Source organism: Dysidea avara, chromosome 6 (genome assembly GCF_963678975.1).
Source record: "Dysidea avara chromosome 6, odDysAvar1.4, whole genome shotgun sequence".
NCBI classification, from domain to species: domain Eukaryota; kingdom Metazoa; phylum Porifera; class Demospongiae; order Dictyoceratida; family Dysideidae; genus Dysidea; species Dysidea avara.
In genome coordinates, this window is record NC_089277.1 from 16,864,891 (window position 1) to 16,882,434 (window position 17,544).

The window sequence follows — 17,544 nt, forward strand, 5'->3', positions numbered from 1 at the left end:
GTTTTTGCAATGCGTATAAATGCTATATATTTATTAACCCTGCTAAAAGCTTTGCCAAAAGAGACTGCAAATAGGCTGTTTTAAATACTTTTGACTAAAAGTTGGTGTTTTAGTTAAAATACTACAAATTGTACCTATAAAGTTGCTATTAATTAATTCTGGTGATCTTTAGGACATTTTGAAAAACACAACGTAAGACTACTGCTTAAATTTAACTTTGTGTGGGATCCTCAGTATTAAAATTCAGCATAATAGAGCTGCTGTGTTTTGGCTAGAATTGTACACCAGATACACTGCAAGAATGAAAGTCATGCATGCATTGTTTCTATATAGGCTATTCGCCACAACACAGCTCTTCACACTCCAATATATTACATTAACCATAGATAAAGGATGTATTCCACATTCTTATTTATTCTTATCCTCTTTACCAGTTAGGCACTGGAGGCATAGATATTCGAATATCTATGCTGGAGGGTGTTCTCGAATATCTGTGGTATAGCTATAAGGCCAATGAAACTTGATTGCCAGTTTCTCGCTCAGAATTTTGAAAATTTGATGCGGGCGGGCGGTTATTAATCATTATTCATTATTTTCCAAAATCACAACACACATCCCAAACATGAAGATTTCTGCCAAAAACAGCGAGATCTACATTCAATTTGATTACTCTTGCATAAATACCTTACTAATCTATAACAAGTGATTTTTTCATTAGAGTATAGCTGATTGCTCTATTAGAGTATTTCGATCTGAAATACCAATAATGAAATTCCATGCGGGTGTATCAAAAGCGTGCGGGCGATGACGCGAAACTGCTAATCAAGTTTCATTGGCCTAAGGCTATAAGGACTAATTTACCAAATGCTTTACATTTGACTGCTACCTTCACGATCATGCAGTTTTAGGTATCTACATGTTCAATATATGTTAATTTGTGGCTATATTTATTACTGCACTTCACCACTTCAGCTGTATTTATGTAGAGCAAAAGACTGATTCCCGGCTGAAGCGGGCGCCTCCAGATTGTGCTCGACTAATTATGACGTTATATATTTATAAATGGGAACTTGGGTGGTTCTAGCAGACAGAGGGTATCTCTGAAGTGGTGATTGTACCAAGATGTTGCGGGTAACCTGTGTCCTACTTTTGACGACATCTTTGTTATCATCAACCATCGTGTCTTCTAGTCCGGGCTACAGTGTCGCGATGGAAAGTGCAGGAAATGATCTCGCAGCCGAAAACACGACGGGTAAGTGCTGCGTAGTGACAGAACACGGTTTGAAAAGAGGCAAAACTAGCGAGATAGCTACGATGCTGAAATTCTTGGTAGCTAGTTCAGTCTATGGTTCAGTGTACCGGCGGTATAGCTAGCTAGCTACGTGCGCAAAAATTGTCACTGAAGTCAGTGAAACTGAAATTATCGAGATTGCGTGGTCTGGTCTTTGTTGTATGGATCATGTGACAGTACTATACTAGTGTTAAGTTGTGGCATAAAGCACCTTAAATGTGGCATACAGATACGACACAAAGCCCCGGGATAGCAAATAAAAGCCTTGCATTTCAACACTATGATTATTCTTATATCCTTCTAGAATTTTTTTGTGTTGCTTGGGATAACTTTTATAAGAGTAGCTATCAAAATTATGTTATTACATTGAGGAGAGAAGGATGCACGCTCTAGCCAGCTAACTATGCATGAAAGACAGTGTTCATAAAATGAAAGCAGAAGGGACGTGTATATAAAGTTATAAACAACGTTTATGTAATCAGTATTGTGTGTCATTAATTTTGATTACATCTATTGTTCATATAGGTAGCCAAAGGTCAATGCTAGTAGAAAAAGAGATGATCACTACTGATTCCATCATTACACTGAGAAACGATGCAAGCAGCAAACAAGTTGATGCAGTGGTGAAATTGCCAAAGAGCATGAAACAGCCCAAGCTGTGCACCACTCACTATGTGAAGAAAGAATGTAACATTAAACCATACGACTCTCCAAAGTTCCAGCCAAACTCCCATGGTCATAAAACATCAGAAGGAGCAGCCACAATGTCTGATATCTTCAATTTGTCAGCGGTTTTTTGTTCAGCTGTGATTCTGCCAACTTTTTATATTTTGTTTTTCAGTATATTACACTAAAGTGCAGCCAAATGACATGACATGACTGTGGAGGCAAGAGCTGAATGCATCCTTGTAAAATAAAATGATGTTTATCCCTCATCATGACCACACTGTTCCTTTCTTTAGCCTTGTACGGACTATGCATGCATTTTGCAATGTAGAAAATGTCACAGTACGTATATATCCATTAATTATTCAATTTATGAATTTTGTTCTCATGTATGAGTAATAACATCACCATGCATGCAGCAACAAATCTCAGTATCATAGATGTAAGTGATCTATATACTTATTAGAGCTTTTGTTTGTATATGCCTGCAGTCCGGTACACATGGCCACTTATAACAGGCTAAATGTTTGCAGGTGCATGGCTACTTAATAGACAGTTGGATTAGACTATAAGTACATAAACTTGCCAGTTGGGGAATTTTAAATTGTAAGTATACAGTGCATGTTGCTGGCCTGCTGTATGTGGACAACTCCTAACTACTTTAATTTGTTTCAAAGCCTAGCTACTTGTAGCAGACCACACATGCAGCTTATTGGTATCACAACAATTAATTGCATCTACTTAAATATTTTAATGACATGTTTATATAAGAGGTCAATTTTATATAAACAGTTTATAATAGGTCAGTTTGGAAGGTGACCTTATTATACAGTGACCTGATATAGAGCAGCTTTAACTATTGGTCACATGCACACACACGCATGTGATTTGCATGTGTATAAAGTGTGCATGCATGTAAGTGTATGTGTGTGTTTTACATTATGAATGATGTACCAAGTTCAATTCATATAGAACATCTACCACACCTGTAGTTCTGCATCATCCAGCTCTGTGATGTGATATTTAGACCCAGGTTGTGCGTTACAATAGCTGTAAACACCTATATTAAGACCACGTTCACTTCTTGTTTATACACACACACACACATGGCCTTAATGTCTGGCGGTAAACAAATATTAGCCTAACCACACACTTATCAAATGAGATGAGCTAACCAGATGCACACATATGTACCAATAGCAAAGCAATACTCAAAACACTGTCTATAGCAGTTATGACTGTATTCAGGCAGTCAATAAGGCAACTATGCAGTATGATAGTTGTGGCTGAAAATTAACAAGTGCACAAATAAAATAAAAACACCAGTATTTGTATATTGGATGCTTCCTTAGTGATATGTCTTCATCAGCTACCTTTTTTTTCACCTTGCTGGGTTCTGTCACCTAAACACAGTATTAATAACCATATTAATTGACACATAGCTCAGGAAGAGGTAATTACACTGATCAAGTAAACATATCACTGCCCAAATGAATTGTGTGCTTTTCAGCCTCAATGGTACCCAATGAATCTTGTGAATTAACTAATAACCCACTCAGTAATATACATGTTCTCATATATGCTACAAGTGCGCTACTGGACAATACCTCAATTAATTTAATATGAAATTAATTTGAAAATAGTTATATGGTGTTTTAATGTGTTTCGATGAATGTTTGGTGGAAATTTACAGAGTTTCTGTTGTACATGAAGGCAGCACCATCAATTTCATTGAAGTTTTATGGTATGAACCCAAGAAAAAAATTGCAATTATTGTATCGAATGCTTTGAAAATTGTAATTGTATTGAAATCACCAGTATAAATTCAACAACATTTATAGCCTAATTAGCTAAAGTTACAATGAAATGCAAAAAACACATAATTATGCATTAGCATAATGTAAATTGCAAAAAATTTGTAAATTTGTAGGGGTTGTGACTGCTTTTATGCATACTGGGACATACGTGCATACTGATACGTATACATGCATACGTACATATACACATGTACATACATACATATATACATACATACATACATACATCATACAGTATGATAGTACTGTATAATAGGGATCATGACGATTTTGGCTTTTCTGGCCAAAAATATCACCCTAAAGCCATCCTCACAAACCTTCATGGCACCTTGGCAGTATAGGTTAGGTATAACCAAGCCTAAAAGTGTCTCCAGCATGACCGTAAATGCCTCCAAAGAGTTGCTACAAAATTTAAACATTTTTTAAAAATTATTCAGCGGAATTTTCTACTGCCTGACTGACTGACTGACTGACTGACTGACTGACTGACTGACTGACTGACTGACTGACTGACTAACTAACTAACTAACTAACTAACTAATGCCTTTAGACAAGCATAACTCAATAATGGCTATATAAGGTGGCTTGATTTTTTGCTGTCCAACGTCGCTTCATCCCCACGTTTGTCTCTTTGGCATACCGTAGTATGTACAATTTATGCTTCATGGAATTACCTGTGTCCTCCTTTGCGTCCCATTGTCTTTGCTGACTGAAAAAAAAGTGTCGATTCACATGATGGCTTCCCTACATTTGATGGGAACCATCCAAGTTTTTTCTCCCATAGTGTTCTTCATTTGTAACGCTGTGTAACGTGCTGAACATACGTAGCTGAAAATAAAGCGTAATGGCTGCACTTTGCTATTTCAGTTGGGGCACGTATTCAGACAAAAGCAATAAGCCTGACACCATTCCTTCTGTTCTAACATGGTATGTGTGGGTTCACCAGTCATAATAATTTATAAAAAAGTAAACAAACAAGCCGGTATAAAGAAAAATTAAGAACTTTAAGAATTAGGGATCATAGCAAAAAAAAGTAGGTAAACAAGGGAGGTTGCCTACACCTTCTGATGCACTAGTGGCAGGGCCACCCACAGGGGGGGGGGGGGGGGGGGGCAACTGGGGCATTTTGCCCCGGGCCCCAGCCTGAAAGGGGCCCCCTGAATACTTGTTTAAAAAATCGATATACTCTAATAGAGCAGTCAGATCTAAATATTCTAATAGAGCAGTCACAGTATTCTTCAGAGGAGCAGTGTAGCAAGCTTATAGATAAAGAGATATGGTTGGTGATGGGTAGTTATTGTCATTGCCAGCAGGTTGTGACCGTTTTTTTTTTTTTTTTTTTTTTTGGTCTTCACCTTACAACTTGGGTCAAGGGCCCCACTTTAACTCTTTGCCCTGGGCCCCTTAATTTCTCTGGGCGGCCCTGACTCCAACACTGCACATACGTACATACAAGGGGTAGACATATAGTACAACTTCTTCAGAACACACACAGTAACAACTATGTCACTGACTCGATCATAGACTGGAGAATTTAATTGTGATATGTAAATGTGTTATATAAGATTCTTCTGAAGCAGTCGGCTATAAAAGTACTTATGAATTTAGCAGTCTAGCTTGTAGGATTTCAACATAATGTTCAGATATCAGGGGACTTCTAGAGACAAGGGTATACATTATACACCACCAGATAACAAACAACAGTAGAAAAGTTTCTAGTAACGTTGATACATTACATTACAACTGAAAATTTGTGTTCCAAATTGCAAATGTGTCCATTACAAGGAGTGCATTAAAGCATTTCTTAATGTCACTGAGTTAGTCTGTCATAAGGTAACCACTACATTTGTACAATAAGTAACTGCCCTGTCTGCCCTGTCTGCCCACACTTATAATATATTGGTCTTTTAAGTACATTGCAAGTATCTTGTTTCACAGAACCTTATGATGTAATGATGGAACTAGGTGCTTACATCATACAAGCCATTACTATTGTTCAGCCACAATAATAATATAAGAGGGTAAAGTTCTAACTCTTGTCATAAAAACTTTCTAATTCAGTGAACATATACCATAATAATGTATGTAGCCACAGGGTTGAAACAAGCATGGTACTTAACATTCTCCATGTTAACCAATGATCTATTGAATATACAGTTGTGAGCATCGAAGCATCCCAGAAACATATTCCTATTCTTCTAGATCCATTCAACTGCATAGCTTTTGTTATGACTACTTTTAAGTACTGTACTATTTTACTGCTATGCACTATTACAGTGTAGGTTATCTAGTGGGAGTTTAGAGGAAGTAAAAAGTGCCTTCTGGGTAGAACTTTATGGGATACTCTAATAGAACAGTCCAGTAACATACAGTATACTGAATAGTAGGAGGATTAAATGTACGATAGTATAGCTGTGGGTGTAGACAACCTCCATTATTTCATTGCATTTTATTTCTATGATCCCTAAAATTTTAAATTTTCCTTACACTTAAGCTTGTTTGCTTTTTTGTATATTACTAGTGAACCATCACATGCGACAACAAAGGGGAAAATGGTTCTAGACACTAGTGATGATGACACACATTATAAATTAACTGAGTAGTTGAATGCACACCATGACTATCAATTACTGATAAGCGACATAGACATTGCTTCTCTTATTCAGCTCATTATATAGCTTTTTAAGTAACGAAGAGCAGAGCAAGAAGTGCATCTGCAATCAATCCAGTTACTCTGGGAAATATTAGCACCAAAGCTATGATGCGTTACTGCAAATCAACACCTACGTGGTAGTAGAGAAGGAAACAGGACACAAAGGAGGGCGAAGGTAAGGTACATCCATATTGTAATTGCTGCATGCAGCTAGCAAAAAGGCACGTTTCAGGCTGAAGTGACATTGAGTAGTGAAGAAATTAAGCACATAGTTCTAAGTTACGTAGTGAATAGAAAATTGAGACTCAGTCCTGGTCAGCCATCTTATCATTCACATGATACCTATAATAATTATTATGCTAACTATGTATTATAGTCCAGTGTGTGGGAGGATCAAAGTGTTGTGCTGGGTGATAACTAACTTATAATTATCACTTGGTAATAACTGACTTATCACACCAGTGTGTGGGTGGTCAATTAGTATGTGGGAGCAAACCTCAAAACCAACTATGTTATGTTAGTAGGAAGACGTAGACTGCATGGGTAAGACAGATGCACTGCTTAATGTTTAACAAAGTGGCCAAGATGTATGTTTGTGCTACCTGAGTTGCTTCATTGTTATGAGAAAGCTTCTCGAGAAAGCATATCTCAGTACACCCACGAAATATCTTAGCTATCACACTTATACTATCAGGGGCAACATTATGATGTTAAAATTTCTGAGGTAGATTTTCAGTGTGTAATCTATTAGAATTTTGTATTATAAACCAGATAACATGGTTCAAGACAACATGTATCAGTAAGTGTAGCACTGTTGCAATTCATAGTTTCAAGAAAGGAATTCATAAATTCACGTAATGTATGTAAATAAAATTTGTAGTGGACAGTAATAATTTTAAAATAATTTTTTACCTGATTTCAACTTAACTGCATGCAATTAGGTGAATGGTTAGTCATATTGAACTATCCTTGCAAAAAATTTAAGGGAAAGGATTTTATGACACAAAATCACTAGCCTTTAAGCCACAGCTGACCATTCATGGTGCACAATAAACACATTATATCGCACCTAACCAGCTAGCTACTAAGTTCAGAAAATAGCTAGCACAAACAACTAGCCATTGCAGAGTAGTAGCTTTAGTGACTGTGATTGCTACAGGTTTAGGGGCAGGTGCACAGGCAGCAACTGTGCACCCTCCCTCCCCTCTCTTAACCCTACAATGCTCATTATAACACACAATACGTAACATATAAATATTGGTAATGATTTTCAATCAAAATAACTCAGTGGTCCGGTGGACTCATAATGAGGGAAGAGGGTTTTGTGTACATAGAGAATGTTCCCACTCCCCACCCATACAACCAAAGAAATACTTTATACTAGATCAAGTTACTCTAATAGAACACTCATCACAAGCAGATATAGAAATCTTCCAAGTGCTTTACATTTACAAAATTTATCTAGGAGGCTAAATGTTTCCACGGCACAGTGCTGCAAATGCTAGTTTCTAAACTGTTATTTGGATACCATAGCTACATGACGTAAAGCACTTGAGGGTCACACAACTATACAACATAAAACAGTTGAGATCATGGGCAAGGGTCATGCTGTAAACTACTCATAGGTCACCCCACAGTTGTGCTATATATGTGTAATGAAGAAAGCATATTAATACAATATAGATATTTGTACATTAAAACATCTCTGTAGCTACAAAAAATTTCAGTGTTAAAATTTTGTAGTTTTTGGGGCCTGGGGGCTATGTACGCCGACTTCTGCTCATAAAAAAACTGTCTGTCTGACCATTTGTCTACCGTCACACTACTTACCTATTGGCAGTAGTTTATCATAGCAATCCTGTGCGTTTCTCATCCAATCACCTAACATGCATTTAAAATTGGTGACCATGCACTCTCAGTATCTCAGGATGGATGGGCACAGCATAACAATACTGTAATGCTGACAAGCATCATGTGACTATGTATATGTATATCTCAGTTGTAACATATAAGCATGCAATTGACAATAGTCATACCAGTTTGAGAAGATTTGCATGCTTCAGCTGGTTTTCCTTCAAATTAGCCTAATAGTTGGCTTTAGTTACAAGAAATCATGTAATTTATCATCCCAGCTATGACTGCATGCACACTAAGAATCAGGTGGTCCTTTAAGGAATAATTATTGTACTGTACATATATTTCTAGTTGTAGTCTTTGTAGTGTACTCAAAGTGTATCAGTTTTGGCCAACATGTCCAAAATCGAGTAAGTAGAATTTGAGGAAAACAGGAATGGGACAGGAACAACCCACGGAAACTTCCTGAAAAAGGTCATCATGTAATATACAGGTTGGATTTTACAGCACAATGTTTCTTTGCAGCATTGTTTGAATCCTCTGCTGAAACAATCAAAACACTCTAATACAGCAGTCACCTACTCTAAGATGATGATATATATGTCATAATTTGAAAATTACAAGTACAATATAATTACAAGGATTCTGGAATCAAGACTCAGTGTTATCAAGTTACTAAATAGGAAATAATAACTGGAGTGGCCCTGGCAAGACTGACTCGGCAGTCAAGAATGCTTCACTAACTATATAATATCACCATGCAGCTAGGAAGGTCACTGAGCTACATTTTGCTATATCTAAGTAGTTTCATCATGATACAGTTGATGTATGGAGTTTAAGCCGGTTGCCTTAGGGCCAAAATTTCTGGGCTTTAATGTGCAGGTAGCTGCTTAATACATTTGCATAAGTGTATAGGCAATCGTTGGCCCTTATGGAGTGGTGGCCTTTCTATACAGGTGGCCACTAAGACAGGTCATGGATTCCACTCTATTCCATCAAATTTTTGACAAGTAAGACAATGCATAGTGGTTTTAGTAGTGTACATTTTTCCAGCAAAGACATCGTTTTTAGGTACAAACATATAAAGATGGCCTTACAGTGGTCAGTAGTAGGTATGCCCTTTCAAGTATGATTCAAAAGGGAACATATGTTAGCGGCCACTTTAAAGGCCACCTCTTTATAAGGGCCAACTTTAAATAGGACGTTTCTGCTCTAATGCAACTATATGAAACAACCACCTAGGTATTAAGACCAAGAAGTTTCGGATACCACTAAGACATGGCATTTCAATTCAACAATTCCAGAAACGGGACAGATACCTAGAAGGGCTGAAAAAAAAGCCAACCCCATCATGACTTGGTCCACAGGCCACCCAGATTCTGGCCAAGCACCACACTTGGAGCCAACTTTGGGGAGGCCACCTAAGTACGTAGGTAAATGTTGTAGCAGCATTACTATTATTATATATTATTATTATTATATACAGTAAGATTGAAATATCATTAGTTGTACAATAAATCCCCTATAAATATAGATACCTCTATAGTAAGGCCACCTTGTTATAGTGGCCACCTCTATTATATAGGACACTGAGCTTACAGCAAAAGTATAATCAGTGATTCCTTCATTAGGCAGCCTTATTATTGCTCCAACTTTCTTAGCTTTAAAAGTGGCTCTGTTAGTATGGTTCCACTGTAGTGAACCCTTGTCAATACAAACCCTAACTATTTTAATGCATAAAATGATTTGTGACATACGTACTAATATAAGGTTACTTGCAATTGGTATTGGAATTACTACGTATCTACACTTAATTATTTATACCATACAAACAGTAGTGATTACAAGGCTGCACAGTAACACTTATAACTCATGATCTACTATTGGCTCCAACTTTAAACTCACAGTGATGAATGATGGGTATTAGAGCAACAAGTAAACCAAAAATAAATTTAATTATAGAATATATATTTTTGAAAATTAAGATCAAAGGAAAAAGCTACATTTTTGTGGTTTGACCTTCTCCTTTGAGTAATTATAAAAAATTATATATCATCTAAACGAGAATTTAATCAGCATTTCAAAACTCTAAACCAGAAGTATCTACGTCAATCACAAGCTAACTTATGGCCATTTTATTGAAGACACGTAAGCAAACTAAAATTTTCAACAGAAACTTTGAGTGGTCATAACTTAAAGGGAGACCAATGAAATGAGCCAAATTTTGGTGTGAGAACGTTTCTTGAAATGGTCCATGTCTGTGCCAAATTGCATGAAAATTGAAAGGGGTGTGGAATTTTTTTGTTGATTTGGGATGGAATGACCCATACATACATTAGTGGTAATAGATGTAGATTGACCAGGCGTGACCTATATGATGATTGGTAGTCATTCAAAATCCACTTTGTAGCTCGCCTCTGTATTCTTTCTAACATATTGATATTTTAAATTAGATAAGGTCTCCACACTTGTGAACAATATAAGATTTGTGAACGAACAAGTGAGGTATACAACTTTTTTCTAGTCTCAACTGGTCCATTACCTGAAAAACTTCTACGAATTAATCCAAGAATTTTGTAGGCCTTGCCTGATATTAATTTGTAGTGGCTCTCCCAAGTTAAGTTCTGTGTTATTATTATCCCAAGATCTTTAGTGCTGTCAACAGTAGCAATTGGCTTGTTGTCAATAAAATAGTCATGTAGCTCTTTAGCCAGAATTGTAAGTGTGCAAATTTGCTGAAATGGTAATATAAACCAGATGTTATGCCCTGAGGTTATCCAGATCTTTTTGAAGGAGGTTCATTTCAGTTGTATTCACACCACTTTGATGTTTCAAGCATTTTGTATCATCAGCATAGATAAATGCACTAGAAAACTTTAGGCACTTAGGTAGATCATTTATAAATAGAACAAAAGATAATGGGCCTAGGATACTTCCTTGGGGAACCCCAGATAACACCGATAGAAACTCTGAGAGACTGTTGTTGACTCGGACGTATTGTACATGATTAGAAAGATATGCTACAAAATAATGTTCCAGTAATGCCAAAAGATCTTATTTTGTGTAGTAACTTGGTATGAGTAACAGAGTCGAAGGCTTTCTTGAAGTCTAGATAAATGACATCTGATACCTTGTTTGTTTTTTTTTGCTTCCAATAGTTCATTGATGAATAATAACAACTGCTGTAGGGTAGATCTACCAGGTAGAAAGCCAAACTGATAAGGGGTAAATGAGTTGAATAAAAACTTGATCGATATATTAAAGATGATCTTTTCCAAAACCTTTGAAATGATACATAATAGTGATATAGGACGGTAGTTGGATATAGTAGCACGGTCCCCACACTTGAAGATTGGAATAACACAATGTGTACGCCATTCAGATTGTAAATAGCTATTTGTAATGGTTAACTGAAAACGATAACTGATGGGTTGACAGGGGGTGTCTGCACAATATTTTAATACTTTAGGGCTGATGCCATCAGGTCCCATTACTTTGTTTGGATCTAGGGAGACTAGAGCTTCATGAACATCTTCAGCTGTGATTATTATGTCACTTAAGGAAGTACCAGAAGTTTCATTGGTGGTATTCAGGGAATCATTGGTCAAGTCTTTATCATTAAAAACAGAGTAGAAATAGCTGTTAAACAATCTGGCTTTGTCCTGGTCACAGATGGCGGTGTCTGTACCTAAATGCATCTGAGGTGGTAAGCAGTCACTTTTGATATGTATTTATAGATGAGACTATTATTACCACTAGCATAGTTGCTGATTAAGTTGGATTCATAGTCACTCTTAGCTTCTACAATCAATACTTGGAGATTATCTTCTTCTGCTTGTAACTTTAGCTTTAGATTATTACTGGGATTCTTTTTGTACTTTCTTCTTAAAGAATGAATACAGTTCAGAAGATGTTTTATGGTTGGTGTAAACCATTTGGGATGCTGCTTCTTCTTGATCAAAAACTGTGGGACAAAAGCTTGAATAGCAGTCTGTAGAATATGTTTTAATGTAGCCCAAACTTCTTCAACGTCACTTAGATGATAGTATTCGTGAAAATTGTGATTCATCATAGAGTTATACATACCATCCCAGTCAGCTATTGAGTAACCGTAAGCAACATAGGAGGCTTTCTGTTCCACAGTGTGAGATAATGTTGGAACACTGAAATTAATTATAAAGTGATCAGATGAGAGGCCTTGAGGGTGAGCATCAGATACTGTTGGCTGGTTGATAACAAAATTTGCTAAAATGACATCCAGGATGTTGCCATTAATGTGGGTTGGTTTATCAACCAGCTGTTCCAAGTTTAATTCAAAAATCTTGTCACAGAATTGAGAGGAAAAGTCAGAGTGACCTTGGTAGTTTTCCCAATCGACATCAGGTAAGTTAACATCTCCTAGTATTAGCAGATGATCATGACAAGATAGACTTGATAAATATTCCAGTAGGGTTTCATGATGTGATTGGTTAGCATCAGGAGGGACATATAATAAACAAATGGTGATCTCCTTGTTATTACATAAAACTGACACAACAATGGCTTCCAGACTGCTATGTTTACCAATCAACTTAGAGGTAATATTATCCTTTATTGCAAGCATAACCCCTCCTCCTCTGGAGTGATGGTCATTTAAAAAAATATTATAACCTGTTGGTAAAATTTCACTGTCCAGAATGTATGCCTTTAGCCAAGTCTCAGTTATAGCTACAATCTGGAAATCATAACAATATACGTATAGCTCTGAAAGTGGTTTAGTTTATTTACCAGACTACGTGCATTCCATAAGCAAAAGGATGACTGGTTGAAATTAGATGAACTGTGACAATGGTACTGACCCTGGACTAGTCAGTTGTTGTCAGTACCATTAGAGGTACTGTGATCACTACTAGGTGAATAGGTGCCAGAGTACTGTACATGATGCTCATTATGTATTTCATCACTGATAACAGTGGCAAAAAGTTTACCAGCCAGAAAAATGCTGTTTCCTTTTCAGTATTCTAATTGCCTTTCTATCTTGGCCCTTTTGTATGAATTGCCATCGTTCTTTTAGCAGTAACGATTCAATTTTTCTGGCCTGCAGAGGTAAATCAGGTTTCACTGTGATACCCTTAGGACATTGCTTTTTGTTGGAAAGTAAGTTGGAAGCATAGCCCGCAGAATTAAACTTTACCAGGACAGGTCTAGGTCTTGCAGAATCGCTAGAGTACTTTCCCAGATGCATAGTGTCATGGATGACACTGCTTGGATTGTTAGAAGGAACAATAGCAGAGCATACGTCAAAGACTTTACAGAAGTCTTGCTTAAGTCGCTCAAATCTTGTGGTGCTTGTGTTGCATTCGGGGATACCATATATCACAGCATTAAATTTTCTTGAATCCTCTCCAGTTGGTATTGCTACATTTGTTGATTGATCATTCTGACAATTCATCACGATGAAGGGCCGGGGAGAACTTTGATCATCCATAGCCATCGGCTGCTCTTGGTTCTGAGGACCGATAAGTAAACTGGTAATTGTAGTCTGTATTGCAGTTTGAAGATCACTGATTGCTTTGGAAATTGTATCAGTTACAGTTGATAAAATGTCGTTTGTACCGAGGTTTGAACTGGAGTTATCGTCATTTTTCTTATTGATCAAGTTAAAAACTTCACTGACCTTCGCAGGGCGAACAAAAGAAATGGAGACACAGACACTCAGCTTCGCCAAGTAGTACCAGAGCTTCCTCAGTAATTCCGCAGCACACATTGCAGTACCATAATTCGCAGCATTTGCACTGTACAAGGCCACTTCCGGAGACTTTACACTGACTAAAAGTGTTCGGTTCCGCTGCTACATGCATTATAATGACTTCCGCTTGGGACACTTTCGAATGACATTCTTTAGTATCAGAGGCAGCACTTCTCCCTTTTACAGCACCATTCTCATGCGATGTAGACTTGTCGTACAGCGGCTTTTTGGTATTCTTACCCTTGTAGTACTTAGGCATGACTGGCCGAAACAATCCTGGAAGGAGGTCGGAACCTTGGTCAGAACACAAACTGGTGTTTAAAGAGTAGCTGGACAACTCCATGAGAACGAAAGACAACTAGCTACTTTCAGTAATTAATACTTAATAAATCAATCAATAAAAATACCAAATTAAGTGAAAAATATTTCTACCTGCTAATTTTTTTGTAACATATATGACTGGTGAACCAGCACATACCACATAAAAGAAAGAATTGTGCCATACTTAATGTGTTCATCTGAACGTGTGCCCCAAACTATCAATTACTAAATAGTGTAGTAGCCATTACACTTCATTTTCAGCTACGTATGTTCAACCTGTTACACAGTGTTACAAATGAAGAAACACTAGGAGAAGATCTGCAATCAATCCAGTCACTTTGGAAACTACAGACAATTTTCATTACAAATGTATAGGGAAGCCATCACACACTAGCTACTGTTAATCAACACTTCTCATTATCAGCAAGAAGTAATGGGACACAAAGGAGGACAAAGATAAGTCCGTGATGTGTACATTGTACGTACTGTGGTATGTAATGGCACCTGTCAGGCTGAAGCAATGTTTAACGGTGAAAAACCAAGCACATAGCCTTAGTCATTATTGAGTTATGCTTGTCTAATGGCATCAGGCAGTTAGTTATAGTCAGTCAGTAAAAAATTCTGTTAAATGATTTCTGTAGCAACTTATAGGTTTTTGGCCACTCTAAAGACACTTTTGGCTACCTAACTAATACTGCCAAGGTGCCATGAATGTATTGTGAGGCTGGTTTCTGGTAATTGTTTTTTTGTGAGAAAGTGCACACCTAATATTCAGTTACTATACTGTACTGTGTGGTAGAATCAAACAGTTGATGAAATACCCATTCAGTTTGTATCAAACCTCTCAGGTGTGTTGCATCTACATGTATGTATTAACATATAATTTCCCAGGCTTTTAGTCTGGGATGTATACATATGCAATAGAGCCAGCTGTAGAGTTCGTAGATAACACTAAAGGAAATGAATTTGTTCATCTTTGTCTACTAGTGAGTAGCTATGTAGTTATTGTATATTACATTCCATTACTTATCAAAACTGTTTCACTCTTGGTTACATACATAACTGAACCCTTTAATAGGTTGGCCCTATTAGCATTTGACTAAAAATGGTATATATTTAATAGTTATACCATGGCCATGAGGGATTTACCTGATATATATGACCACTGAAGCCCGAGGGCGCGGGCATATATATCAGGCAAGTCCCGAGTGGCCATGGTATAAGTAATATATACCACTCTGGTATGTTCACCTAATAGGTGAAGGAAGACAAAACTGTGTTCACCACATTACTTTTATACAGAGGTTTGCAAACATCGATTGTGGGTTTAAATTTTGGGCACAGAAAGAAATGATTGTGGGTTTCACTGGTTGTAGTGATACCATATTAAATCAAATAACCACTTTGTGGATGAATAAAGTAACCTAAGGTGTTAAAATAAACACTTAGATATAAAGGTTGGACATCTTTTCATGCAGTTGAAATGTACTCTGTAGAAAAACAATACCCACATTGCAAAAATGATTATTTAGTGATGCTTAGTAGCTGAACTATGCAATGCTGACTCACTCAATTCTTTTTGCTTCACAACAATGCCCCTAACTAAACCAATATGTTTAACTCAAACCCACAATGCAAAACTTTAAGCAGCTCTATATGAATAATCAAAGGGAACTGATGCTTTGTAGCTGCCTCAGTATCAAAGGCAGTTGTGGTTAGGGCTATATTATGATGTTGCCCTAACCACAGGACGATATCTAGATATCGCCCTATGGTCAGGGCAATATGTGATATATAACCCTGTGGTTTCCTTTGATCTGAGGTGTTAAAGTGGTATATACCGCTTTGACACCTCAGATCAAAGGAAACCACAGGGTTATATATCACATATTGCCCTGACCACAGGGCGATATCTAGATATCGCTCTGAATATCTAGATAGTGGTTAGGGCGATATCATGATATAGCCCTGACTATAACTACCTTTGATGCTGAGGCAGTTACAAAGCATCAGTTCCTTTTGATTATTTGTACAGAGCTGCTTAAAGTTTTGCATTGTGGGTTTGAACTAGAGCTGCTTAAAGCTTTGCATTGTGGGTTTGAGTTAAACATGTTGTTTTAGTTAGGGGCATTGTTGTGAAGCAAAAAAGAACAGCATTGCATAGTTCAGTTACTAAGCATCACTAAATAATCATTTTTGCAATGTGGGGATTGTTTTTCTATAGAATACATTTCAACTGCATGAAAAAATGCCTCAAACATTCCCAACCTATATGTCTAAGTGTATATTTTAGCACCTAAGGTTACTTTATTCATCCACAAAGTGGTTGTTTGGTTTAAAATGGTATCACTACAACCAGTGAAATCCACAATCATTTCTTTTTTGTGTCCACAATTTAAATTCACAGTCAATGTTTGCAAACTTCTGTATAATAGTAATTTGGTGAATGCAGGTTTGTCTTCCTTCACCTATTAGGTGAGCATACCAGAGTGGTATATATTACTTATACCGTGGCCACTCGGGATTTGCCTGATATATATGTCCACGCACTCGGGCTTGGGATATATCAGGCAAATCCCTCGTGGCCATGATATAACTATTAATGACTACTTATTATCCAAAATTAACCATAATGATCTGTTTGTTTACAGTATGCTCTAAGATCTTATGTTGCCTGCATGGTGGTTTGTGGTTAAGGAAAGCTACAGTATAAAATATTGGCAAACCGTCCTTTAATTCACCTCTCTTTTTTCTGTTTAGTTGTCGTTTGCTATATATAAGCAATGTATAGTGACATGTGATGAAACACAGAAATTTACCAATTATTTTGCCAATCAGAGTTTTATATTCCTTAAGTTTTCTAACTTCACTGTGTAACAGAAACCTCATCAATCAAGCCAAATGGCAGTGTTGAACTAAAAGTGCGGCCATCCGTAAGTTGCTTTCCAGCATAAATCAGACATTGATGGTCTGCCAGGATTCCCTCTTGTCTTGGATCTTGACCTTCGCATTCTTGATAGTGCCACCTTGACTTTACATTATTAAAAACATTTCCAATGTTGTTCGTTATCTTGTGGTGCAAACCCCTTGTCTCTAGAATCATCCCGGTATCTCATTGATATCTTGAAATCTGGCCTATATCATCAGACTCCTCTTTTTATTTCTTACCAGCTTGTTTTCGTGTACTTCATTACATCATTAATAATAAGACCAC

At 37.0% G+C, this 17,544-nt stretch overlaps 1 protein-coding gene and 1 long non-coding RNA gene across 2 annotated transcripts; one reads left to right on the forward strand and one right to left on the reverse strand.

Moving 5' to 3' along the window:
- The first annotated feature begins 1,051 nt into the window (after positions 1-1,051).
- Positions 1,052-2,347, forward strand: LOC136257775 (uncharacterized). Its single transcript, XR_010702155.1, has 2 exons — positions 1,052-1,252; positions 1,817-2,347. It is a non-coding gene; the product is annotated as an uncharacterized lncRNA (long non-coding RNA).
- An 8,694-nt stretch (positions 2,348-11,041) lies between these two features.
- LOC136259298 (uncharacterized) lies at positions 11,042-12,884 on the reverse strand. Its single transcript, XM_066052787.1, has 3 exons — positions 12,035-12,884; positions 11,412-11,969; positions 11,042-11,301 (listed from the first exon to the last, which is right to left on the reverse strand). Exons 1-3 carry the CDS (start codon positions 12,882-12,884, stop codon positions 11,042-11,044), a joined length of 1,668 nt encoding a protein of 555 aa, XP_065908859.1.
- Positions 12,885-17,544: the final 4,660 nt, after the last annotated feature.

What these genes read in the sequence shown, in the direction of transcription:
- LOC136259298 (XM_066052787.1), bottom strand. Translation starts at nt 12,884, where the DNA reads ATGCTTGCAATAAAGGATAATATTACCTCTAAGTTGATTGGTAAACAT. An exon ending in AATCAGCAACTATGCTAGTG is followed by an intron (nt 11,970 to 12,034) that starts GTAATAATAGTC and finishes AGATGCATTTAG; the next exon opens with GTACAGACACCGCCATCTGT. An exon ending in AGCAAAAAAAAACAAACAAG is followed by an intron (nt 11,302 to 11,411) that starts GTATCAGATGTC and finishes ATTATTTTGTAG; the next exon opens with CATATCTTTCTAATCATGTA.